The 26,588-nt window shown below is 46.8% G+C and overlaps 2 protein-coding genes across 9 annotated transcripts in view; one reads left to right on the forward strand and one right to left on the reverse strand.

The window, feature by feature from the left end:
• The window catches only part of NAPEPLD (N-acyl phosphatidylethanolamine phospholipase D), a 34,973-nt gene extending 24,102 nt beyond the window's left edge, over positions 1-10,871 (forward strand). For all 6 annotated transcript variants that reach the window (XM_029077959.2, XM_029077964.1, XM_029077962.2 and 3 more), the window contains 4 exons: positions 2,480-2,795; positions 3,456-4,102; positions 7,574-7,688; positions 9,446-10,871. In XM_029077959.2, coding sequence (XP_028933792.1) covers positions 2,480-2,795; positions 3,456-4,102; positions 7,574-7,688; positions 9,446-9,574 — 1,207 coding nt within the window. In that variant the 3' untranslated portion in view covers positions 9,575-10,871. The remainder of the gene's footprint in view (positions 1-2,479; positions 2,796-3,455; positions 4,103-7,573; positions 7,689-9,445) is intronic.
• ARMC10 (armadillo repeat containing 10) lies at positions 146-26,369 on the reverse strand. Of its 3 annotated transcripts, XR_003763902.2 has the most exons (7): positions 26,142-26,369; positions 24,030-24,175; positions 21,766-21,900; positions 20,255-20,431; positions 17,319-17,390; positions 15,663-16,052; positions 146-711 (listed from the first exon to the last, which is right to left on the reverse strand). XR_003763902.2 is itself a non-coding variant. In XM_029077967.2 (6 exons), the coding sequence occupies exons 1-6, from the start codon at positions 26,278-26,280 to the stop codon at positions 15,792-15,794; spliced, it is 930 nt and encodes a 309-aa protein (XP_028933800.1). In that variant the 5' UTR covers positions 26,281-26,369; the 3' UTR covers positions 15,322-15,791. The 3 variants fall into 3 exon arrangements, 2 of the variants coding, with proteins under 2 accessions (XP_028933800.1, XP_028933801.1); XM_029077967.2 differs by lacking the exon at positions 146-711 and having other exon boundaries at positions 15,322-16,052; XM_029077968.1 differs by lacking the exons at positions 146-711; positions 26,142-26,369 and adding an exon at positions 25,712-25,813 and having other exon boundaries at positions 15,322-16,052.
• Positions 26,370-26,588: the final 219 nt, after the last annotated feature.

Genomic DNA, 26,588 nt, shown 5'->3' on the forward strand with positions numbered 1-26,588 from the left:
GGGTGCATCAGTTACCTCATTTGTAAAGTGGGCATTAAATCCTACTCCCTCCTACTTAGACCTTAAACCTCTAAGTGGGTCAGAGATTGTGTCCATCCTAAATGGTATCTACCCCAGTGCTTAGAATAGTGCTGGACACATAGTAAGCTCTTAACAAGTACCATTATTTTTATTCAGTTCAATAGAGATAGGATAGGCTGCTTACTTGAGTTCAACATATATATTTCACCTGGTTCTTTCACTGTATTGCTGGATTGTGTTTCTGTTTAAATAATCCTCCCTTTTCTAAACATCAGGTACTTTGGCAGTACTTTCAATGCTGTAATGTTCCAAAGTGTATTCTGCCTGTCCATTCTTTTATAAGTAACTGGACACTAAACAAATGTTTATTCAAAAACGTTAAAGGACTGAAGATAGATTGCTCACAAATGCTTATAGCTGCTAGCAGCTACCTGTTTCATTTCTTTTCTATATCCAAAGCGGTGCTTTTCAACCAGTATTTCTTCATTTCACACAGCACTGTCACTGAATTCTTTTCTTAGAGTAGCACATTGTCCAGTGGTACAGGAGGTAAGGAAATGAATCCAGAAAGCTTACGTGCCCTTTGGAAGACTCAAAATTCAGCTGAGACTGAAGTTGGGAAAGGCTGTTGCAGTGTCCAGCTTCCTTCATTGCTTGGATCCTGGAATATGTCTCAGACGGTTCCTCCATCTGTCACCCAAATGCAGTAGTTTAATGTCAAGTGGCAAGGCGAGGTTACAGTGAGGTCCTGGTATCCATTCATTCAGTCAGTCAGTCATATTTATTGAGTATTTACTGTATGCAAAGCACTGGTACCCAGATCCTAAGTGCAAAACCAACACCATGCTTTCCAAAGATGGGAAACAACCAGCACTGAACAATAATAATGCTAATAATCACGGTATTTGTTAAGAACTTACTAAGTGTCAGACACCTTTGTCGTGTACACACACATACAACACCGTTTCAGAAACGGCGGGGATGAGAGCTTCAGAGGTTGGAAGGTTTGGGGTAGATGAGCCTTCAGGCACTAGCAGGGCAGAGCAAAACTGTCGCTCAGCAGTAAGCGCTCAGTTCGTACCACTGACTGACAATTCATAATGAACTTGCCCAAATTGTGCTCCAGCATTTTACACAACTGGATTTTTATGCTTTTAGTTTCCATAGTGTTCCTCGGCTGCAATTCTAGCAGACATTAATCAGAGAAAGAAAGATTTAAAGGCTCTGCCTTGGGTGACAGTAAAGCCTGATATCCATTTTGTAGAAGACAATTTCAGTATCTTGTTTTATATGCACTCTTCAGCCAATCTTCACTGAATCAATTCAAAACGCCAGTGTTGTTTTGGGACAAATCAAGCATTAGGGTAGATACAAGATAATCAGGTTGTACAAGTCTAAGGAGAAGGAGGAGGATTTAATCCTCATTTTACAGATAAGGTAACTGAGGCATAGAGAAGTTAATTGATTTGCCCAAAGTCACACAGCAGACAAGTGGTGGGGCCTGGATTAGAACTCAGGTACTCTGACTCCCAGACCCCGGTTCTTTCCACTAGGCCACACTGTTTCTTATCTATCTGTAGATTGGCTTTGTATGTATGAGATATCAATTTAGAGCTCCAGTTTTAAGGGATTTTTTAAACGGTATTTAAGTGCTTTACTACGTGCCAGGCACTGTACTAAACTTTGGGGTGGATACAAGCTAATCAGGTTGGACACAGTCTAGGTCCCACATGGGGCTCACAGTCTTAATCTCCATTTTACAGATGAGGGAACTGAGGCCCAGAGAAGTGAAGTGATTTGCCCAAGGTCATAGACAAGTGCTGGAGGCAGGGTTAGAACCCAGATCCTTTGCCAGGCTCTTGCTCTATCTACGAGGCCACACTAGTCTCAGGAGTGTTGGTTAGAGACCAAGGTCAGAATTATCCAAGAGAGAGAAAGGTCCTGTTTGGGTGACCACTGGTGACTTGTGTATCTGTCATAAAGGAGTGCAATTGGTCCATTAATCTGTCCATTTATGTAATTTGAGTCGGGTAAGATTGCAGCCTGATTATGGCTCTTCTGTTTGTGCTAAAGGTGTGGTAGAGTTGAAGGTTAAAGATGCAAACACTTTATTTGGGAGCAGATTGCAATAGGTGCTAAAGATCAGGGAGGCTTGGAGGGTGGGGAATCATTTCAGAAGTAGAGCAAACACACAAGGTATTCTTTTCCCTTTCGAAAGGTATGATGCCAGATCTCAAACGGAACACAGTAGGAAGAAAGATCGAGCAAAGGGAAACGTGAGCTTTTGCATGTGCTCTGAATAGGGCAGCCTTTGAAACAAGCCCCGTGGCAAGTCGGTGCAGGAATTTAACTTTTTTACTTAAAGCAGTAGAGTAAAGGAGAATGAGGTAGGAGGGGTGTAGTAGATCGCCTTTCTCGAGCTTGGTTTCAAACGCGGTCTTTTTCCTCCTACATCTAGTTCTTTACCAAAGGTGATGGATGAAAAGCCCCGTGAGGATCGTCGGTTTTTAACTGCAAGTAACCAGTATCCCAAAGAAGTTGTGAGGAAACGGCAGAATTCTGGACGCAACTCCAAGGGGAGTGATTCATCCAGGTTGTCCAGAAAAAGCTTCCGCCTGGACTATAGATTGGAGGAAGATGTAACTAAGTCAAAGAAAGGAAAAGATGGGAGATTTATCAACCCTTGGCCAACCTGGAAGCACCCGACTCTTCCCAATATTTTAAAATGGGCAGTTATGGAGAAAAACCACAGCGGCGTTCCAAGTTCCAAAGAGGTATTGTATTTTTTTCCCTTTTTTATAGCACTTGCTATTTTTTTCACGGTACTTCACATCACTCTGGGTTTATGGTTTTCCTAGTTTTATGACTGAGAGGGGCTGCAGCAAGGTGAGGGAGTTGGCCAAGGCCAAAAAAATCAGAACACATGGATTTGGAACTAGGCCCCAGAGTAGAAGCCGTGTGGCTTAGTGGAAAGAGCCCGGGCTTGGAAGTCAGAGGATGTAACTCTGCTGTAACAGTGAGGCCACGCTGCTTCTCTGACGGGGAGAGTGGTGGTGGTTGGTTGGATGCAAAGAGGGATGATGTTTTGCAGGAAAGTGGGGAGGTGCTTTATCTTTATAATAAATGAATGAAATGAAAAAATGAGTGCTTTTACATGATGTTTCAATTCCATCACACAAAGGAGTGAACACGTAAAAGGTTGCGGGTTCTAATCCCTGCTCTGCCTCTTGTCTGCTGTGTGACGTCTCTTTAGTTCTCTGAGCCTCAGTTCCATCATCTGTAAAATGGGGATGGAGACCGTGAGCCCAGTGAGAGGCAAGGACTTTGTCCAACTACTGGATTTCCTTGTCTCCAACCCAGCGCTCAGTAGAGTGCCTGATACACAGTAAGTGCTTATCAACCGCCACAATTGTTATTATCGTTGTTACTATTAGGAATTGGACAGAGAGCTTCCCGTGCTGCCCCCCTACTTCATCGAGAACCCCGAGCTAGCTGGGACGAAGAGAGCCGGGATGCGGGTCACGTGGCTGGGGCACGCCACGCTCTTGGTGGAAATGGACGAGCTGACGCTCCTCACCGACCCCATCTTCAGCCAGCGGGCGTCCCCGGCCCGGTTGATGGGCCCTAAGCGATTCCGCGGGCCCCCGTGCTCCGTGGGCCAGCTCCCCCGGATCGACGCCGTCCTGATCAGCCATGACCACTACGACCACCTGGACCGCCGCACCGTGCTGGCTCTGAACGAGCGCTTCGGCGGGGAGCTGAGGTGGTTCGTCCCGCTGGGCCTCTTGGCCTGGATGCAGAGGCGTGGCTGTGAGAATGTGATCGAGCTGGACTGGTGGGAGGAGAACTGCGTCCCCGGCCACGACAACGTGACCTTCGTCTTCACTCCTTCCCAGCACTGGTGCAAGAGGACACTGACGGACGACAACAGGATTCTCTGGGGAAGCTGGGCTGTCTTGGGGCCCTGGAATCGGTTTTTCTTTGCAGGGGATACTGGGTATTGTGCGGCTTTTGAGCAGATTGGAAAACGGTATGGGCCTTTCGATCTTGCTGCTATCCCCATTGGAGCCTATGAACCACGGTAGGTGAACTGAATAATAATGAAAATAATAATGGTATTTGTGAAGCACTTACTGCATGCCGTGCACTGGAGTAGATAGAAATTACTCAGTTTGGACAGAGTCCCTGCTCCCCGTGGGGTTCACAGTCTTAATCCCCATTTTATGGGTAAGGTGACTAACTGAGGCACAGAGAAGTAAAGTGACTTGCCCAAGGTCACACAGCAGACAAGTGGCGGAGCAGGGATTAGAACCCACATCCTATGACTCCCAAGCCTGTGCTCTTGCCACTAGGCCTTACTGCTTCTCAGTTTCTAGGGTTTCCAAAAAAGAACACCACCCTTGTGAGGCTAGTTTGCTGAAGTCAAAAAAATCTGTGGTTATTTTTCTTTAAAATGGTATGTGTTAAGGTGCTTACTATGTGCTGGGCACTGTACTAAGCACTGGGGGAGATGCACACTAATCGGGTTGGACACAGTTCATGTCCCATCTGGGGCTCGCAGTCTTAGCCCCCGTTTTACAGATGAGGTCACTGAGGCTCAGAGAAGTGAAGTGACTTGCCCAAAGACACACTGCAGACTTGTGGAGGGGCTGGGATTAGAACTCAGGTTCTTCTGACCGCCCAGGCCTGGGCTCTTTTATTTATGAGGTTCTTGCGGGCCTTTTCCCATCCAACTGTAAATCGATGCTGTGAGGCCAGGCAAACTGTGCTGTTATAGTGGACTTTCCCAAGCACTTAGTTCAATGCCCAACACACTGCAAGTGCTCAATAAATACCATTGACTGACTGATTTTTAATAATAATGCTACTTGTTAAACGCTCACTGTGTGCCAAGTACTAAGTGCTGGGGTGGATGCAAGTTAATCAGGTTGGATCCTACCCACGGGAGTAGGAGGGAGAAGGATTTAATCCCCATTTTACAGATGATTTTTACAGATCAATGAGTGTCCACGACAGCTTATGCTTCCTCTTGGGCTAAATGTGGCTGGATCCCAGAGGGTAAAATTGGAGGTATTTACATTGAACAATTTCAGAACAATCTCAAAGGGACATCACAATGGGCTAGAAAAGATATTAGGATTAACATGCATCATCTTTCCTTCAGAAATTTAGTTCATCTTTCCAACTTGTCCCCCCCCCCCTTTTTCTGATTTTTAAACAAGTTCTGAAAATGCCACATCAGTGTCTATTTCCTTCTCATGCTTGTATTTCCTGACAATTGAATCATTTCTTTACCACCACCGCATCCCCTCGCCCCTTGCTTTCCTGGATTTCTCCTTCTATTCAAGTAAGCTTATGAGACAAGATTGGTATTTACCCATAAATTCTGGAAGTGCATAGTCAGCTGGTCCTCAGTAAGTGGTATACGGTAATATTGGGAGTTTTCTGGATAGTGGTCTGCAATGGAAAGCTTCTATTTCACCGACTTGAAAGGTGGATGTAATTTGGAGTATAAAATATGTCTCCATCCGCCTTTTGCATTAAGTTCACCGCCATTCTTTGTCCTGAAAATGTGGTATGTGTCAGGTGCTTGGCTAATAGAGCATTAGGAAGGCTGAAATGTTTGTGAGCCAGATTTTCATTTTCTCACCTAAAAGGGGTTCTCTCAGGCTAGGTATCTGGCTATAGTGTCTGTCGAGCACAGACATTCAGTTTCGGCTGTTCATTATTCTGGACTGTCAGTGTCCTGGCCCAAACTCAATTTCCTACACACCATTAATTATCTTAATGTTTTTAAGTATTGGGCAAGTACTAACTCTTCAGCCTGCAACTCTGCATTGCACAAAAATAAACCAAAGGGCTTATCAATAATTTGTATTTATTGAGTGCTTACTGGGTACAGACAATTGTACTAAGGGTTTGGGAGTGTACAGTGTAACAGATTTGGAAAACATGTTCCCTCTCCAAAAAGAGCTTATGGACTAGAGGGGGAAGACAGACATTAAAATAAATTATGGGTATGTGCAGTAAATAGAGTTGACTGGTAAGTGCTGTGGGGCTGAGGGTAGGATGGATAGCAAGGGCTTAAAGGGTACAGATCCAAGAGCAAGGGTGAGGCAGAAGAGAGAAGGAGTAAGGGAAATAAGGGCTTAGTTGGGGAAGGCCTCTTGGCGATCTGATTTTAATAAGTCTCGGAAGGTGGGGAGATTGGTGGTCTGTTGTTTAAGAACGGGGGAGGGAGTTGCAGGGTTTAAGTGAGGAGTTGGTGGGGAGATAGATGAGATCGACGTACAGCGAGTAGACTGGCATAACAGGAGCGAAGTGAGCTTGCTGGGTTGTAGTAGATTTGGGAATCATCTACACTGAGATGGTAGTTGAAGCTGTGGGAGCGAATGAGTTCTCCAAAGGAATGGATGTAAATGGAGAATAGAAGCGGACCCAGAACTGAGCCTTGAGGGGTTCCCACAGTTAAGGGGTGAGAGGCAGAGGAGGAGCCCATGAAAGAGACTGAGAATGAACGGCCAGAGAGATAGGAAGAGAACCAGGAGAGGATTGGGACAGGGAAGCCAAGGTCAGATAACGTTTCCTAGAGGAGGGGGGTTGGTTGACAGTGTTGATGGCAGCTGAGAGGTCGAGGAGGATTAGGATGAAGTAGTGGCTGTTGGATTTGGAAAGAAGGAGGTCATTGGTGACCTTTGAAAGGGTGGTTTCTATGGAGTGAAGTTTACCTGTCCAGGGTAGGGGGTGGTATAAATATACATATATGGGTTTAAGAATTCACAATTTTTCATTAAACTATTTCTTCTAGCATCCTTTAGAGTGGTATTTTCAGCCCCCATTTCAAATGCCTCTTTCAAAATTATTTGTGGCTAATCGTCATTCACTTTTATTTTAGGATTTTCAAGGATTTTCAAGTTCTTTTTCCTGTGGTGTTTTTAATGCAATTCAGTTTCTTTGGTACAGTTGCCGTTGGTTCATGTCTGGGAGGATCGTGGAATTAGAAATTGTGGGTTCTGCAAGTCTTCCAAGCAAATATCCCATTCAGTAAAAACTCTCAGTAAACTTTCCGGCTGCAGTTTATTCATGACAGGGATTGTAGGGGCTGTGCTCTGTGGGGCAAACTTGCCCTTGCTTGTCTGGTCACTGAGGTGGTCACAGAGAAATAGAAAATACCAGATACTGGAGTACGGGTATGGGGTAGGGAGGAAGACTGAAGACAGGGAACTGGGGGGGGGGGCAAGTTTTGAGGAGGGGGTCGAAGGGCAGGAGAAATGCTCTATACAATTTAGGGGAGGTGGTGGGGTGGAGAATTAACAGTATAACTTTGACTTGTCTGGAGGGCTCAAATGTCACGTCGGGGCTGGTTCCAGAAAGGAACCCAACTGATTACATGTAAGATTATGTGAAAATATGCCCCACAATCCAACCGCTCATAAGGCAGCCACATTTTAAAGGAATATAACCCGGCTGTATTGTCGGGTCTGTCTGCAATCAGAATATATTTTGCATTTAAAAGGCTACACTAAATATGGAACTAATTGTGTGTCGTTAGGTGGTTTATGAAATACCAGCATGTGGACCCAGAAGAGGCCGTGAGGATTCACATTGACGTTCAGACCAAGAAGTCGGTTGCGATTCACTGGGGAACTTTTGCTTTAGCAAATGAGGTGAGTTGAGCCCATTAAAGATATTTGAATGTGATCGACCCTACAGAATTCATTTCTGAGCATTTCCCCGGCTAGATTGTAAGCGTTCTTTGGCAGGTGTTAATGGGATGATTTAAAAATCAGGTGTTTGTTTTCTAAATAAGCCCCATTTTCATGAAATCTCAGTGTCTGGAAATGGTCTATTTTTAAAGCTGTCACTAATTTGAGTTTGTAGTAAAAATGCTTGATATCAATGAGGATCTAGCAGCATTGAGAAGTAGAATTTCTGGCCTGTTTCTTTTCATCCAGACCCTGCTCCAAAGAAGTAATGTTGAAATATAAAGACGGTATTGAAATTTTTGCGTCGCTTTGTAATCCACCCTCAGATGAGCGATGTACCTGCTAGGAGTAATGTTCTGCAAGGGAATAGTTATTTACGACTCAGAGCTTTTTGAGATGGATGATAAAGAACATTAAATGCACCGAGTCCAGGGAAAAGGAGGGAGCCAGCTACAGCATTGTGCCTCCGCCATAAACTATCAAGCGGCACTGCGCTAGCTATTGAATTATGATTTTCTTCCTTTGTGCCCTGTGAATCCGAAAAGCATTACTTCAGTGGATATTCCAAGCTGCACTGCTGCATCTAGTACAGAAGCTGAAGAAAAGACCATTCATCCTGTATATATCCCTAACATTTATTTCTCTGAATGTCTGTCTCCCCCTCTAGATTGTGAGCTCCTTGTGAACAGGGAATGCGTCTACCAGCTGTTGTATTGTGCCCTCCCTAGCACTTAATACAGTACTCTACATGCTAAGGCCTCGATCAATACCATCGATCGATTGATGGCTAAAACTTCCCAACGTGGCTTGAATGGACTTAGCTCTGTAAGCTTGTTGTGGGCAGGGAATGTGTGTTTGTTATATTGTACTCTTCCAAGTGTTTAGTACAGTGCTTTGCACATAGTAAGCACTCAGTAAATACAGTTGATTGATTTAGGAAGTACTCAGAGATATGGGTTCCAATCCCAGCAGGGGCAGCTCAGCCCCTTATCCTTTTGAGAAAGATGGAATTTATGGGCCATTCATTAAATCAATCACATCAGTGGTATTTATTGAGCATTTAGTGTGTGCATAGCACTGTATTGAGTGCTTAAGTGCCATGTTGTTTACCGTGTCATGCAGTTTACCATTCCCTCTTTTGCACATTCCTTCATTTCTGTGGAAGCAGATTTTAGCGATCATTTGATTAGTTCCTTAAAGACGAACCTATTTATAATTATTCCCTCCTCTTGTCAGTGTGCTGTGGATAATAGTTTGTTTTCCTTCCTCTGGTAGAGCTGTAGGGGTGTGGAAAATAGAAGGGGTCTTTCTTGACCATCTGGGCCATCTGAAAACTGAGGCAACCTGTTACAATTCTTTGGGATTCTACTGTTCTCAGTTCGATGCCAGTTTTTTTTTTTTATGGTATTTGTTAAAAGCTTACTGTGTGCCAGGCATTGTTCTAAGTGCAGGGGAAGATAGATGCTAATCAGGTTGGACACAGTCCATGTCCCACATAGTGCTCACAGTCGTAATCCCCATTTTCCAGAAGAGGGTAATTGAGGCACAGAGGAAGGGAAGTGACTTGCCCAAGGTTACACAGTGGACAAGTGGTGGAGCCGAGATTAGAACCCAGGTCCTTCTGACTCCCAGGCCCCTGGCTCTATCCATTAGGTCACAGAGCTCTTCCTCAGACCTTCCCTTGGGTAATTTTTCTTCCCTTCTCTCCCTCATGCCAGTATTACCTGGATCCCCCGGCAAAGCTGAGCGAAGCCCTAGAAAGGTATGGACTTAAAAATGAAGACTTCTTCGTCTTGAAGCACGGAGAATCCAGAGACTTAAATGTGGATGCTGAAGCCTTCGAATGAATGTGGAAATTGAGGCTCAAATAAGTGTTGATGCAGCGGAAAAAGGCCCTTTCTGCTGAGTTTACAACTGACATTCAAAATGAGAGACAGAATTTCACCAAAGGGTATGCTTCTGTTTAAATTTGGAAACATCTTTCCAAACTTGTGTTTTAATCAGTGGGTACCAATTTGCAGAACGGGCAGTCCAATTTGATTCTGGTTGTTGGTTAATATGTACACCGAATGAAGGTGATGTAAAAATGCTCAGATTGGCTGGAATAGAAGAGTCCAACCTGGTATTTGTAGCAAGAATTCGCTATTGAGCCATGAGGCTCACTGGATGTAACCCAAACATTTGCCTTCTTTTTCATTTTTAGTTGAGGTGATAACCTCGGGGAGATGTGTGAGGTTCACCAACAAATATAGCTGTCATCTCTGCCTCGTGCCTTTATGCTGGCAGGAAAGGGCAAATGCTCCCTTGGATTAATTCACTGCCACCGACCCAAACCCACCAGGACAGTGAAGGGCAGGGGGAGCGTGAGCTGTGAAGGATCTCTGGAGAGCCATTAGAGTAGAAGTCATCCTTCTGTCAGCAAGCCTACACGTGTGAATGACCACAGGGAACTCCAAGACTTTAAAACCTACGATCTAGTTTTTAGCGCAGTAGTCATAATCATGGGTGGTCAGTGTGGAAATGATGGTGGAAATCTAGTCTTCCCATTCACCACTTTCTCCATAAAACAGTTCTGCTTTCTTCCTGCTGAGATTTCTTCATCCCTTGGCCTATCTAGGGAGTCATTAAAATGAATTTAATTTAATTTTTTTTTAACATGGCATAATTGAAATGACCTCTTAGCCATTTTCTCTAAGATGAAATACCTCTGATTTTTCTGGGTCTTATCAGGACGACGACTCCTTTCATTTACCTCCCTAGGCGACAGTCTGGCTACGCCTAGACGAAATGCACGTTCTTCATTAGGTGACTCGGACAGAAAATTATAGCAGGGTCTCAAAATGTTTGATATTTTTTGTTTCTGTGGAGAGGATAACTAGTGGCTAAAGAGGACTGACTTGAATATTCAAAGCCTGAATGACACTGCTATATTTCATTCATTTTCTGTGTAACCTTGAGTCCCCTCACTTCTCAGTGCCTCAAATTCCTCATACATCATGCGGGAGAGATTATTCTGATCTACCTACCTCACAGGGTTGTGAGGTGTCAGCCACAAGGTAACGGTGATTTTCAAAGCACTTTGAAAGCTTGGGAAAGAAACGATGATTTAAAGTCACTAGGTGCTTACCCGCATTTAGGAGATTACACCAGAAGCAAAATCAATCAATGGTACTTATTGAGCGCTTATATTTCCATTAATGTCTGCCTCCCTTCCTCTAAGCTCGTTGTGGGCACGAAATTTGAGTTTATTGTTGTATTGTACTCTCCCAAGAGCCGAGAACAGTGATCTGCACCTGGAAAGCGTTCAATAAATACAATTGAATGGATGAATGAGTACTCACTATGTGACGAGCACTGTACAAAGTTCTTGGGAGAGTACAAAACAGCAGATTTAGCAGACCTGTTCCCTGCCCATAACAAGCTTACTGAAACCCAGTTCCTGCCCTACAGGGGGTTAACGGTCTAGCGGAGGGGCCTTGTATGATGGTCTTGTCTCTCACCCCTTCACCCTGTGAAAGGGATCAGAGCCCCCCCATTCCGGGGAGCAACGCCCCACTTAAGCTCCATGACCAGAAAGAGCCGCCAAGATGGGCTTGGGCCCACTCCAAGTCTTTTTAACTGAATTTTCCTCCGTCCAGAACCCAGAGGTCAAGTTTCTTGTGCTGGTAGTTCTTCCTGCCTTGACTGTGAACTTGTTGTGGGCCTGAAACATGCCTGTTTATTGTTACACTGTCCTCTCCCAAGCACTTAGCAAACACGCAGCACCCCATAAATACCACTGAATGAATAACACACTGGAGTCCACCCCGCTGTCTCCAGCTTTGCCTGTAACCTGGCCCTCATGGCTGGCTGGAAGGGCTGCTGACCTCACTGCTGCCCCGACCAGAGTTCTTCTGTGGGGTTTTGACACACAATCAGAAACTTTGGAAAATTCTGGCATCCACGGCAGCAGCAACTTCAGTCAGCCTCCTCATTTCCCCACCCTTTTCACCCCACCTTCTGCATCTGTTATTATTGCATTTTAAAATGCTTACTATGTACCAAGCAGTGTTCTAAGCGCTGGGGTACATTCAAGTTAATCAGGTTGGGCAGATTCGCTGTCCCACATGGAGCTCACCATCTCTGCACTTGGGCTGTACCCCAAAGTGTTTTGAGAGTCACTCCCAACCCCATGTCATTTATGTACATATCTTTATGCTCTGCCATTTTCCTCATCTGTAATTGTTTATTTTTATCTCCCTCTGTAGACTGGTAAGCTCCTTGCTGGTAGGGATCGTTTTTAATAAACTCTGTTGTATTGTACCCTTCCAAAGCACTTAGTACAGTGCTGTGCACGCAGGAAGCGCTCAGTATTAATACAGCTGATGGATGGATGGAGCAGAAGGGAGAGGAAGTGGGCTCTCTTGCCCACTGCTGCAACCAAGATTTGTAATGCATTGGAGCCTGTGTGTGTATGAGTGAGAGGGAGAGACAGAGAAAGAGACACAGTGTACATAGGAGTGTGGGGAGGTGATTAGCTTGTATCTACCCCAACACTTGGAAGTGCTTGACACATAGTAAGTGCTTAACAAATCCCATCATCACCAAATGCATATAAGTGAACATGTCTAGGAAAGTGTGCATATGGGGGGGAGGAAGAGGAGGTATGTGTTTCTCTGCCTCTCCTCCATCTTGCCCGTTTTTAATGCCTTTCCCCACTATAGCATGAGAAATGAGTAAAGACAGTCCTGCTGGGAATTTCATTCAATTTACTAGGTCCTTGGCTCTCTGGGACAAGGCTCACATCCATACGGTACAAGGTCTGGTGAATGATGTAAGACGACTGGTGGGCAGACAAGGACGACCGCACATTACAACAAAATGCTTCACAGAATGTATACATTTGGCATGGGATTCCATTACTGGAGAAAAAAATCCAAGGAGGTCAGATGTTTAAGTGCGGGGAAGAAACGTGCCTTTTAAAGATGTAATGTCATTGCCTCACGGACATCTAGAAACACACTGCTAACCAGAATCTGGACATTCACCTATCGTATTCTCTTTCTCTTTTCTATTATAACTTCTGTCCTTCACGTTTGCTTTGGGTGGCAAGAGGTTGCAAAGGCAGATAGAAAAGACTGGCAAGCTGCCCTCTGCCACAAAGTAACTTCTAAGCACGACGGCTTTGAGACCCAGGCAGATCTGAAACCGGGCCAGGCCCCCATGGAGACCGAACAGGACAGTAGAACAGGAGTGAACCTCCTGTGAGGATGGAATTGGCTGTCGTGCTTCACTTTTTCCAGGACCATTTGCCCCACTTTCTACAAGTGATTAAAAAAACTCCCTGGGCGGGCATTATCTTCAAACCCCAAGGGACAGCTCTAGAAATGCCTGAGAAACTCAGACTTTTTTTCCCCTCAAACTCTCACTCTCCCGACTCGCCCTTTGGCTTTTTAAAAGAAATCCAAACTACTTTTAACCTCTATCTTAAGCACAAAGTCGTGAGTAAAGCTCACCGCTTACGTTCTGGTTTGCTTATTGCTAAGCATGGAATGGGATTGTGAAGTTTCCTATTGTAATACCAGGCTGAATGCATCCGTGTCAACGACTTGCCTTAGTAGCTTATGAAATAAAACCTGTTACTAAGAAAGGTGTTATTCCTGGCATGTGATTTCTCATCTCCGTACACGCGGCACAACAATCGGAGCGTGCTGGAATCGGAGTTATCCGGTTGTGCTTGTGATCAGTGCTTGGCACATAGTAAGCGCTTAACAATTACCATCATTATTATTATCTGCCTCATCCATGCCGCAGTTGAACACACTGGATAAACGTATACGGCTGCTAGTACTCTTCAAATGTGAAATGGGGGTACAAGGAGGGTGCAGGGGCTTATCACAGTGCTTGGCAACAGTGCTTGGCACATAGTAAGCCCTTAAATATGGTAATTATTCACACCCAGACTTTAAACAGTATTGTTCTGGCTCTTCCAGGATCCGTGCCATTTTGACAAATGTAGTTTTGTAAGTAAACCTCAATTCCATCGAAAATCCTTTGCTACTAAGTAGGTAGTAGGAGCTGCTTGATTTCAATATTAACTGATCATCAGGATGTCTGCCCCACTGAAATGAACATTACAGTAGACTCACAGTTTTGCGGCTTAGTGGATAGAACACAGGACCTGGGTTCTAACCCCGGCTCTGCCACTTGTCTGCTGCGTAACCTTGGGCAAGTCACTTCACTTCCCTCATCTGTAAAATGGGGATGCAGAGTGTGAGCTCCATCTGAGACAGGAACTGTTTCCTACCTGATTAACTTGTATCTACCCAGAGTTTAGGACAGTGCTTGGCCCATAATAAGTGCTTAACAAGTACTATTATTATTAATAAATGGGGAGGATCAGTCCATTATTCCACCGGCTAAACGGCAAATTTATGTGGAGATGCAGGGTGGGGTGGAAGCTGCTGTGTTTCAGTAGCCTCTTTACTAAGCATGAGGCCAATGGGCACTACCCAGTAAGATCAACTGCAAAGTCTTCAGCCTGATGCCCCCCGGTTGTGGGTTTGAGGGAGGTGGGCAGGAGAGAGGGGCAGGGAGGAGGAGTAGGGGCACTTTGGGTTGCCTTGGCTTTTTCCTTCCCCCAGTGCAAAAGGGAGGGGTTTCTATTGGTCAGGCCTACCCCTCTGGCTGCCATGGGAAAGTCCAACGGTGACATGGAAAATGGGTCTGAGCCTCAAGCAAGCGTGATGACACCAAAAATAAAAATGATGTGGGATGCATGCCACAGGCACCATCAGTCAGACCTACCTAGAGCAGCCAGTTGGAAACCCTCCTGCCTTGGCCTTCAGTCTCCCATTCTTTCGTGCCCCGTGAAAAGGGTCCTGTGGCCGGGACTCAAGTGTGCTGGAAAGGATTCTAGCAAGATAAACTATATCTAGTGTTCCACAGCAAATAACAGGCAAAATGTTGGACCTTAAGAAAATAGCCCAACTGGTAAAATGGAGCCCCATTTTCTGTCCTCTCATGGAGGTGGGAGGGGCAGGGAGACCATGGGGCTAACTCCCCCGCACTGGCATCCTCCGGGTGGAGAAATTCCACAGGAGAAGATGGCATATGCCTGGGCCTTAAGGGAGGTGATGTGCTTTCCCTCACTATCGTGCCCCCATCCACCCCATGGTGCCTGGCCAAGATGGCTTCCTTGTGTAGCACAGTGCATTCTGGGGTCTGACAATCCCCACCAGGCTCCCTAAAAACAGGCCCACACGTGTCTCCGGAGAGGATGCCCTGGAAATTCCCCAAATCCTAAATAGTTACGGGGAATCTAGGGTGCCTCCAGCCCCCTTTCTGGCCCAGGACACCTGCCTAATCTGCCCCTTCTTTCTGTAGTGGCACAGTAGACGGGCTGCCAGGGGCCTGCTTCAGATGGAAGCCCCTTTCCATCTCCCCAGACACTGGGCATGGCGGCCCTGCTAAACGAATCAAGTTCACGGAACTAGACCTGCATCTTCCATCATAGTGTGGGCAGTCTTCCGTTAAGGAATCTTGTGGTAAAAAATCAAAATCGTTCATGCACCGAAAGCCCCAGTGATCTCAAAAAGGCAGCAGGTAGGAGACATTTTTATATGTGGCTCTGCTTTGATCTTTACTTAATGTTTGCCCTAGCTTCTAAATATTCACAGTGGCAGCCATCTGGATGTGCCCACACAGCAGACAAGTGGAGGAAGTGGGATTAGAACCTGGGTCCCTCTGGCTCCCAGGCCCAAATTCTATCTGCCAGGTTACGCTGCTTCTCTAATAACTGTTTTGGCAGATTGATTCTATTTTCTTGCGCCCGTGTCATGGGAGCGTTCTGTCCTATCCTTAGAGCCAGTGTAGGTGAGCCTAAGGGCAAAAGAAGAATCAGAGATTGTTCTGCATCTAACGGCAGAAGAACTGACAGAGGATGGCGATACCTACCTCAGGATACCCCAGAAAATGGGTTGTCCCCACACATCTCGTGCGCTGGGCTTCAAAAGAGCCATTTCCTCCTCAGTTTTGCCTCCGGGAACCGTCCTGGAGAAGAGTCCTCGGAGAATGTCTGGTGGGTCACGGCGCAATGGCTGTAATTCTGGTGATTTGCTCTTTCACTTCTGGGTCGGGGTGGCGGGTTAAGGCAGTCAGTTTCTGGGCACACAGGCCAGACTCTCCGTACAGGAGAGCAAAGAGTGAATCCTCAGAGAGCGGACGCCAAGCCGTGCTCTCCTTGCGGCTCACGTGGTCATTTAAATTGGCGACCAGCCTAACGATGCGAAGGAGGACCTCTCGCGCCACGCCGCTGTCCAAGAGGGAAATCAGAGACAGAGGTGCCTGAGGAGGAACAACGAAAGGAAGGATTATCTTCTCCTACCCACCTCCAGAAACCATTTCCCTAGTATGTCTTCTAGACCACAAGATTCAGGCACGATATCGGTGCAGCAGAATGTTAAAATTCATTTTGGTAGTAATAATAATAACGGTTTTTATTAAGCACTTACTATGTGCCAGGCACTGTACTAAGCACTAGGGTACATACAAGCTAATCAGGTTGGACACAGTCCCAAAAGGGGCTCCAAATCTTAATCCCCATTTTCTGGATGAGAGAACTGAGGCCCAGAAAAGTGAAGTTCCTTGCCCAAGGTCACACAGCAGACAAGTGAGGGAGCCAGGATTAGAACCCATGACCTTCTGACTCCCAGGCCCATGCTCTATCCCCTAGGCCATGCTGCAAAGGCTTGGGAGAATACAATGCAACAGAGGTGGTAGACAAGTTCCCTGCCCATAGGGAAGATATCAAGTTAGACCCAATCAGCGAAGCAGTGTTGCCTAGTGGATAGAGCAGGGGCCTGGGAGTCAGAGGACCTGGGTTCTAATCCCGATTCTGCCACTTGTCTGCTGTGTGATCTTGGGCAAATCTCTTCACTTCTCTGGGCCTCAGTTCCCAAAACTGGAAAATGGGGATTAAGACTGTGAGCCCCATGTGAGACAGGGACTGTGTCCAAACTGATTATCTTGTCTCTACCCCAACACTTAGAATGGTGCTTAACACAGAGTAAGTGCTTAACAAATACATTATTATTATTGTTATTTTTAATTATTAAAATGTGAATTAAGACTGCGAGCCCCACATGGAACAGGGACTGTGTCCAACCTGATTCGTTTGTATCTCCTCCAGCACTTAGCATAGTGCCTAGCACATAAGCACTTAACAAGTATCATTAAAAAAACCAAAAAAACAACAAACCAACAACGGAGCTTACAAACTGGAGGACGGGAAGAGATTTAAAGCATTTCATCATATCTTTTACAGGACAGGGGAGAAAAAGGTTGACAATCTATCTGAAGGGCAAACAACCAGTCAACAATCAAATCAGTTTAGAGTCAGGCAATAGCTTGGTCAGTGTTTCTTCACAGTTCTGAGGAAGCCTTCATGCCTTCATTCCCCTGACAAAGAACAGTTTCCCTCTACTGCATTCCCACAGTCTTTCCAAATTTTTGTCCAGCTCTTTCCTGGATCAGTTTGGCAATCCCCTCTCCAGCCTTTGACACCTCGCTTCTAGTGTGCCGAGTTTAAAATAAAACTGAAAAGACCTTTACCTGGGCGCCAAGAAGCTCTTTGGTCATGGCTGGATTCGCAGACAAATTCACAAGCACTTTCAAAACTTGAACCTGAAATTAAGAGCAAATGAGTCATTCAATTTCTCTTTCATAGGCAAACGGGAATTTAAGACCCTCACTAAGGGGCAGCGTGGGGCGAGTGGTGGCTTAATCAAGGCCGAAGATTCGAAAAGTACACCTGCACACTTAGTTCCCTGTAAATTCATTCCTTGCTCGCTCTCCAGTCTTGCCCAGGGACACTGTTACTAGAACTGACAAATACGGTCAGCATCAGGGGGCCACTTTCATAAGCCTAAACAAAAAAAATTAGCAGGATGAAAAAAATAAAGGTTTTCCAACGTTTGAGTTCATCTCCCTTCTGCTTTCAATTTGAAAAATGACTGTAATTCAGTGAAATACAGATGGGTTTGTGCTCTCTGCCCAGCCTTTAAAAACCCTTTGGGTTGTCTCCAATGTGAAGCAAATTCTCAGCACAGTGCTCTGCAAATACTAAGTGCTCACTAAATACCATTATTGATGATGATGATAATGGCGATAATACTAACTGTGGTATTTGTTATGCACTTACTATGTGCCAAGCACCTGTACTGAGCACTGGGGTAGATACAAGATGATCAGGTCCCACATGGGATTCCCAGCCTAAGTAGGAGGGAGAACTGGTATTGAATCCCCATTTTACGGACAAGGAAACCGAGACAATGAAATGGAGAATTGAACTGACTTGCCCAAGGTCACACAACAGTCACATTTCAGAGCCGGGGCTAGAACCTAGGTCCACCCAACACTGTGCTCCTTCTACTAGGCCATGCTGCTTAAACTCAGTTGGCAGTTCCTGCCTCCCTCATCTGAGTCAGTAATCAGTCATACTTATTGAGTGCTTACTATGTGTAGAGCACCGTACTAAGTGCTTGGGAGAACACAATACAACAGAATTAGATACGTTCCCTTCCCTGCCCATAATTAGCATACAATCTTATTAAGCTTATGATGCATACGCCACTATAGCAAGCATCAAAGAGACATACAGGCCCACTGATCCAGGAGCACTGATCCAGGCCCGATTCCTGGCCCAGGAGGGTCGGAGAGGGTGCCAAGAGGGAGAAGACTGTCTTAATAATAATAATAATGATAGTATTTGTTAAGCACTTACTATGTGCCAGGCACTGTACTAAGTGCTAGGGTAGATACAAGATTAGCAGGTTGGACACAGTCCCTGTCCCACATAGGGCTCACAGTCTTAAACCCCATTTTAAAAATGAGGGCACTGAGGCCCAGAGAAGTTAAGTGACTCATCCAAGGGTACACAGCTCACAAGTGGTGGAGCTGGGATTAGAACCCATGACCTTCTGACTCCCAGGCCCGGGCTCTATCTACTAGGCCACACTGCTCAGAAAAGCAAGCCAATAAAGACAGCAGTGACAGCTGCCGTTCACCCTGGGGAGGGAAGAAGGGAGGATGGGGCGGATCTTGTTCTCCTTCAGCTATTGCTCACTGCTCTGCTCCTGCCCCAAACCTCCACAACCCTCCAAAGGCCCTAAACACCTGCGGGGTCAGGTGGAAGGTCCTCATCTTGGACCTTTTTGCTTCACCTTTCCTTATGTGTCTCTCACCAATCCCTGCCCGCTTTCTCCTCATGGACCCCTTTGGGGGCAAGGACTGGGTCTCTACCTCATCTGGGAATCTCTCTCCCAGTTATCAACCTACATCGCACCATCTGCGTGGACCTTAAAATGGAAGAAGGGCCTCCTCCAGACCATACCCAGGTGGCTTCTGAAAAACAACCACCTGAGGGAATATTTGCTCAACAACAATCCTGCCGTCACAGGGCCCATTAAATTAGTCATATGGGCCAGCAGTTGTGAATCACGAGTCTAAATGTCCCGCGTTAACCATCCACCCCAGGCACTGGATTTATAGGAGTTGGGCAGGCAGAGGAACAAGGTGTTTAAAGATTAAACCAACGGCTATTTTGGTTTTGAGGGGGAAGTTTGAAAGGTGATATGACTTTGTGGTAAAAAATAAATAAATAAATGAAGAAGGCGACATCTTGTGGTGGCGAAAAGTTTTAACTTTGAACTGGAGAGGCTTCCTATGTCTCTTCCCCGAAAACTGCCCCCCAAAAGTGGTATTCGTTAAACTCTTTCTAGGTGCCAAACACTGCATTAAGCACTGAGTTTGATACAAGATAATCAGGTTGGCCACGGTCCCTGTCTCTTGGTTGGTTCAAAATCTAAGCAGGAGGGAGAGTGGGTATTTAATTTGTGTGTCATTGGATTGGGTTTAACTTGATTAGCTGGTATCAACCCCAGTGCTTAGAACAGTGCCTTGCACATCGTAAGCGCTTAAATACCATAAAGCAACAACAATAGCAACCAAAGAAATTGAGACTTAATTACCATTTTACAGAGGTACTGAGAAGTTAAGTGACTTGTCCCAGGCCACGCTGCTTCCCCCTCACTCTCCTCCCTCCCACTCTCCTTCATCACGTTCTTTTGCCCACCAGGTCACACACAGATGGGTGTCGGAGCAGGATTAAAACCCAGGTCTTCTGACTTCTGACCCAAGCTCTTTCTACTACACACCTTCAACAGACCCCTCTCCCACACCTCTTCTTGGAGTCTTTAAATAGGTGGTAATTTCCTAGCGATTCTGAATGATATTTATAAAAAGTGACACATTCTTTCAAATTTCTGATATTTTCTCCCTCCTTCCTACACTCTGAGCCCCATGTTGGACAAGAACTGTGTCCAACCGGATTAACTTGTACCTACCCCAGCGCTTAGTACACATGTAATATGAGCTTAAATACCACTACTATTATTATTAGAGAACTAGTGAGGGTTTTCTGAGTCGGGGAAAGCAACTTAGGAAATGATAGCTAAGTGGTTTCTCCCAAAGTCAGACCAGTTTCATACCTGGGTTTTTTCATTCCCTGCTGAGAGCAGATAGAGGAAGTTGGAAATCGAATCCGCCACCAGGTGCTGGTAGTCATTGGTAACGGACATGTTGGTCAATAATCGCAGTCCGGCTAGCTGGAGTTCTGAGTTCAAAGGAGAGGAACAGGTCTCCTCGCAGACTTTGCCGATGAACACCTGGGGGACAGACAAGACAGTAGGAAACCCCAGAATTCTAATTCGAATCTCTAACCCACAGGGTCGGGGGAGGACACTTTGGCCAGGGCAAGGAGAGAACAGAGGCAGCATGGCCGAATGGAAAGAGCACAGGCCTGGGGGTCAGAGGACCTGGGTCCTAATCCCAGCTCTGCCATTTATCTGCTGTGTGACTTCAATATAATTTCTCTAGGCCATGTTTTCCTCATCTGTAAAATGGGAATTAAAAACCCATTCTCCCTCCCTCTTAGACTGAGCCCCACGTGGTCCAGGGACTGTGTCCAACCTGATTATCTTGCATCTTTTAAGCACTTTGTATGGTTCTTTGCATTCAGAAACCTCTCAATAAATACGACTGAATTGAATTCCCCAGCGCTCAGTACAGGGCTTGACATACAGCAAGCACTTCACAAACCCCAGAGGATTTGGCATCATCACTTTGCTTTCCTTCACCTCTCACTTTCAATCTACTACCAAATCCTGCTGGCTCTTCCTCCCAGATCTACCTCTTCTTCTCCACCAAAATAACTAAATTCTTGTCATAGCACAGCTAGGCTCTTGGATCAGCCTCAATCAATCAATTGCATTTCCTGAGTGCTTAGAGTGTGCACAGCACTAAGTGCTTGGGAGAGTACAATATAACAGAGTTGGTAGATAAGTTCCCTAAGCAGCGTGGCTCAATGGAAAGAGCATGGGCTTAGGAGTCAGGGGTCATGGGTTCTAATCCCGGCTCTGCCGCTTGTCAGGTGTGTGACTTTGGGCAAGTCACTTAACTTCTCTGTGCTTCAGTTACCTCATCTGGAAAATGGGGATTAAGATTGTGAGCCCCACGTGGGACCTGATTACCCTGTATCTACCCCAGCGCTTAGAGCAGTGCTCGGCACATAGTAAGCACTTAACAAATACCAACACTATTATTACCCACGAGTTTGTAGTCTAGAGTTTACAGCCTCTTCACTGTTCTCCCTGCCTCCAACCTTCCCCGCTTCTCTCTCTTTTTCTATGGTATTTGTTAAGCACTTACTATGTGCCAGGCACTGTTCTGAGCACTAGTATGGAAATAATCAAATCGGGTTGGACCCCGTCCCTGACCCACTTGGGCCTCACAGTCTCCATTCCCATTTTACAGATGACGGAACTGAAGCCCAGAGAAGTAAAGTGATTTGCCTACAGTTACACAGTAGACGAGTGGCATAGCTGGGATTAACACCCATGACCTTCTGACTCTCAGGCCCATGCTCTATGCCAGACTGCTTCTTGATAAAGTACTTTTAATAAATACCATTTACTGATTTGTCATTCTTTAGGCAATTTACCTTAATCTCTTCCTGATTTCGCAAATTCATGCTTAGGTTATTGAGGGCATCTAAGGCCTTCTCCTTCACCTTGACGTTGGGATCGTCGAGCAGGTTCCCAATAGCCGGGAGGCCTCCAAAATCCCGTATGATTTCCTGAAATGGAAAGCCCTGGAATTAGTCCAAAACTGATCTGCTTGCACCCTTCCCTTGAATTCCTTGCACACACGTAGGAAATGGATCATCTCTGGGGCCTGAGGTGGGGATTGGTGTCATCTGCACAGAGTTTTGCCAAACTTAGAACACATTCGCAATCAAGTTCTGGTGTGGTTGGTGGGGAGTCAGCTCATTATGGAGCGCTTTGTGGCATCAATCCGTCAGAGGTATTTATCAAGCAGTTACTGTATGCAGAGCACTGTACTAAGCGCTTGGGAGAGTATAATACAACAGAATTAGCAGGTATGTTCCCTGCCCATAATAAGCTTACAGTCTAGAGGGGGAGATAGACATTAATACGAATAATATAAATAATTTAAAGATAGTTATGTACATACTGTGGGTTTGGGGTGAATATCACATGTCCAAAGGTCACAGAACCAAGTACATAGATAAGGCAGAAGGGAGAAGCTGAGGAAAAGAGGGCATAATCGGGGAAGGCCTCTTGGAGGAGATGTGACCTTAGAAATGCTTTGAAGGTGGACAGAGTGGAGGTCTGGCATATACGGAGAGGGAGAGTTCCAGGCTAGGGGAAGGATGTGGGAAAGGGGTCGGCGGCGGGATAGACGAGATGGGGGCACGGCAAGTAAATGGCTGCTAGAGGAGTGGAGTGTGTGCACTGGGTGGAGTAAGAGATAACTGTGGCGAGTTAAGAGGGGGTGAGCTGATTGAGGGGTTTAAAGCCAATAGTGAAGAGTTTCCATTTGATGTGGAGGTAGATGGGCAGCCACTGCAGGTTTTTATGGAGTGGGGAGACATAGACATGGACAAAACTATGTGAAACCCAAGGCAGCCTCAGAGAGAGCATCCGACCCCATCTCTGATCCAATGTACGCACGTCTAAAGGGTCTGCATGTCTAGAAGCAGCACGGTGTAGTGGATAGGACACGAGCGTGGGAGTCAGAAGTTTCTAATCTTGGCTCTGCCACCTGTTTGCTGTGTGACTTTGGGCAAGTCACTTTCCTGCTCTGTGCCTTAGTTATCTCGTCTGTAAAATGGGGATTGAGTCTGCGAGCCTCCTGTGGAATACCTGATTTGCTGTATTCATCCCAATACTTAATTCAGTGCCTGGAACATAGTAAGCACTTACCAAATGCCACAATTATTATTATTGTTATTATTAAAGGGCCTGCATAGCCTAGATAAAAACTTCTACTCTCACATGTCCACAGTATATTTTTACTTTGAAATAACCAATAACTGTGAACAAGGATACAAGCGTAGGGGAGCAGTGCGCCCTAGTGGGTAGAGCACGGGCCTGGGAATCAGAGGACTTGGGTTCTAATCCCAGCTCTGCTATTTGTCTGTGTGACCTAGACAAATCACTTCACTTCTCTGGGCCTCAGTTACGTCATTTGTAAAATGGGGATTGAGACTGTGAGCCCTATGTGGGACAGGGACTGTTTCCAACCTGATTAGTTTGTATCTATCCCAGTGTTTAGTAGAGTGCCTGGCACATAGTAAATTCGATAATTCCATCCTTTAAAAAAAAAAAAGCTCTGGGTTCATTTCAGCTGTCCTACAGCTCCAGGATTTGTAATACAACTACTAATAATAATGGTACTTGTTCCCCTCTCAGGATGGCACCTGGAGAGTTTCCAGTACTCTACCAGTTTCAGCTATGGGAAGTAGTCAAGCAGAGGCCTGTCCATTCCAGTCCTAATTTGGGCAGTGGCTCGTGAGTGGAAGGCAATTTGCTACAAGTCCAAACTCACCCGTGCGGGGCAGCAGCAGCATGGGAGAAAGTCAAGGGCGGAGACTCATGTTTACTGTGTGGAAGGAGGCAATGGTAAACCACTTCCATATTTTGATCAAGAAACTCTATAGATACACTACCAGAACAACTGCAGGTGGAGGTGTGGGTGTTCTAGAAGAGATGTGTCCATGGAGTCGCTATTGGTCGGAGGTGACTCGACAGCATAAGACAAGGTGGCACCTGTTAAATACTTAAAATGTGCCCAGCACTGTTTTAAGCATTCAGGTAGATACAAGTTAATCACCATTCATTCTGGATTCAGACCAGAGGGGAGGGGAAGGAAGGAGAAGAGAGGGACTTCCACACCACCTACCTGGTTGGCTGAGAAAGCAGCACTGTTGCCCAAAGTGATCAAGGCTTTCTCACGAACTAGTGGATCCTCAGCTTCGAGCAAACAAATGAGTTTTTGTAAATCCGGCGCTTCTAGACTACCGGGTGATTGAGGAATGTTGGCAATACCTGTTAAAGAATTACAAAAACAAATTCAGTTTTTTTAAAAATTTCTCTAGTTACAAAACTATGGTTTCATTGGCTAAGATAATTGACGTTCCCAGGGGGCTTTATGAGGACTATTAGATAGCACTTCCATTGCACCAATTAGGAGTCCAGTACAGTGCTCTGCAGAAGCAGCATGGCCTAGTGGTTAAAAGCACTAATTAGGAATCAGAAGGACCTGGGTTCTAATCTTAGTTCTGCCACTTATCTGCTACTGAAGCTTGGGCAAAGTCACTTCACTTCTCTGTGCTTCAGTTCCCTCTTCTGTGAAAGGAGGATTAAGACTGTGAGTTCTACATAGGGCAGGGACTGTGTCCAATCAGATTTTCTTGTATCTACCCCAGGGCTTAGTACTGTTCTTGGCACATCTAAGTGCTTAACAGATACCATTAAAAAATAAATGGACACTCAGTACAGTGCTCTGTATATGATAGATGTCTAGAAAAGCTGATGAGGATGATTTCACAGCTCTCTCCTCCAGAGGTAATGGTAAAGGGAGTCTACCATCATGGAGTTGCTACCCCAGCCAAGTAAATTATAATAATAATAATTATTATTATATTTGTTAAGCACTTACTATATGTCAAGCACTGTTCTAAGCGCTGGGGTTGATATAATTTAGGTTGGACATAGTCCCTGCCCCACATAGGGCTCGCATTCTTAATGTCCATTTTATGGATGAGGGAGCTGAGGCCCAGTGAAGTGACTTACCCCATGTCACTCAGCAAACAAATGGTGGAGCGGGGATTAAAACCCATGACCTTCTGACTCCTGGACCCATTCTCTACTCACTAGGCCATGCTGCTTCTCCAGCAGGAAACAGGTTGGTCTAAGGGGAGCCATCCTTGGGTGAGGAGTCAAGGAAAGAATCCACAGGAATGGCCATGGGTTCTAATTCCAACTCTGCCACTTGCCTACTGTGTGGCCTTAGGCATGACGCGTCACTTCTCTGGGCCTCAGTTACCTCAGCTGTGAAATGGGGATTAAGACTGTGAGCCCCACCTGGGACAGAGACTGTGTCCAACCCGACTTCCTTGTCTCCACCCCAGCGCTCAGTACAGTGCCCGGCACACAGTAAGGGCTTAACAAATACCACAATTATTATTAGGAAGCTTCGAGTTAGGGTGGGCTCTTGCTGAGAAAGCATCCAGTGTGGCTCAGTGGAAAGAGCCTGGGCTGGGGAGTTAGAGGTCATGGGTTCTAATCCTCCCTCTGCCGCTTATCAGCTGTGTGACTTTGGGCAAGTCACTCCACTTCTCTGGGCCTCAGTGACCTCATCTGCAAAATGGGGATGAAGGCTGTGAGCCCCACATGGGACCACCTGATCACCCCAGCGCTTAGAACAGTGCTTGGCACGTAGGAAGCGCCTAACAAACGCCATCCCCATCATCATCCAATCAGTCACCAATGGTATTTACTGAGCACCCTGTGCGGACCACTGTGCTAAGCGCTTAGGAGAGTACAAGGGCACGATGGTCAGGTCCCCCGCCCAGACCGGACCTCGGCCCTCGGGTTTCCAAATGCCATCCATCAACCGACTCCTCGTTGTGCGGAGGAGGTGACGGGGGCTCTGAGAAGTGAAGCGAGGTCCCCCAGCGGGGGAAGGTCGGGATTAGAACCCAGGTCCTAGGCCCTACTTATTGGGCCGCATCGCTGGGGGGCGCGCATGCGCACACCGACCCCAGAGGCACCCCCCCCCGCTTCGCGCATGCGCCCCCCCGCCCCACGCACATAGACCGCCCCCCGAAGCGCCCCAACCCCGCGCACGCGCACAGAGCCCCAAGGCGCCCCCATCCCGCGCACGCAGACCCCCCCCCCCAGCGCCCCAACCCCGCGCACGCGCACAGAGCCCCAAGGCGCCCCCCGCCCCGCGCACGCGCAAAGAACCCGAAGGACCCTCCCCCCCCGCCTCCGGCCCGCGCCTCCTCACCCGGCCTGCAGGGGGCGTCGGGGCGCCCCGAGGAGCGTCTGGTCCGCTCGGACCGCGCCAGCCGGTAGGCGCAGTAGCAGGCCCCCGCCCCCAACACTGCGCCCCACAACCAAGCCGACGCACGCGCCGCCGCCCCCATCCCCCTCCCCTCCCCTCCCGCCGGGAAGGGGAAACCGGCCTCCTCCCACACGTGGCCCGGCCCTTCGAGCGCGCGCCACGACTCTCCGCCGCGTGACCCCGCCCCCTCCAGCGCGCGCCCCACTCCGCCACGTGACCCCGCCCCCTCCCATCGGTCTAATCAACGGGGCCGAAAGAAGGAGGGAGGGGGCGGGGCCCGGAGGAGGGAGGGGGCGGGGTCTGAGGGGAGGGCGGGGCCTGATGAAGGGGGCGGGGCCTGAAGAGGGAGGGATGGGGGTCTGAGGAGAAGGCGGGGCATGGTGAAGGGGC

Source organism: Ornithorhynchus anatinus, chromosome 13, assembly GCF_004115215.2.
Source record: "Ornithorhynchus anatinus isolate Pmale09 chromosome 13, mOrnAna1.pri.v4, whole genome shotgun sequence".
Lineage (NCBI taxonomy): Eukaryota > Metazoa > Chordata > Mammalia > Monotremata > Ornithorhynchidae > Ornithorhynchus > Ornithorhynchus anatinus.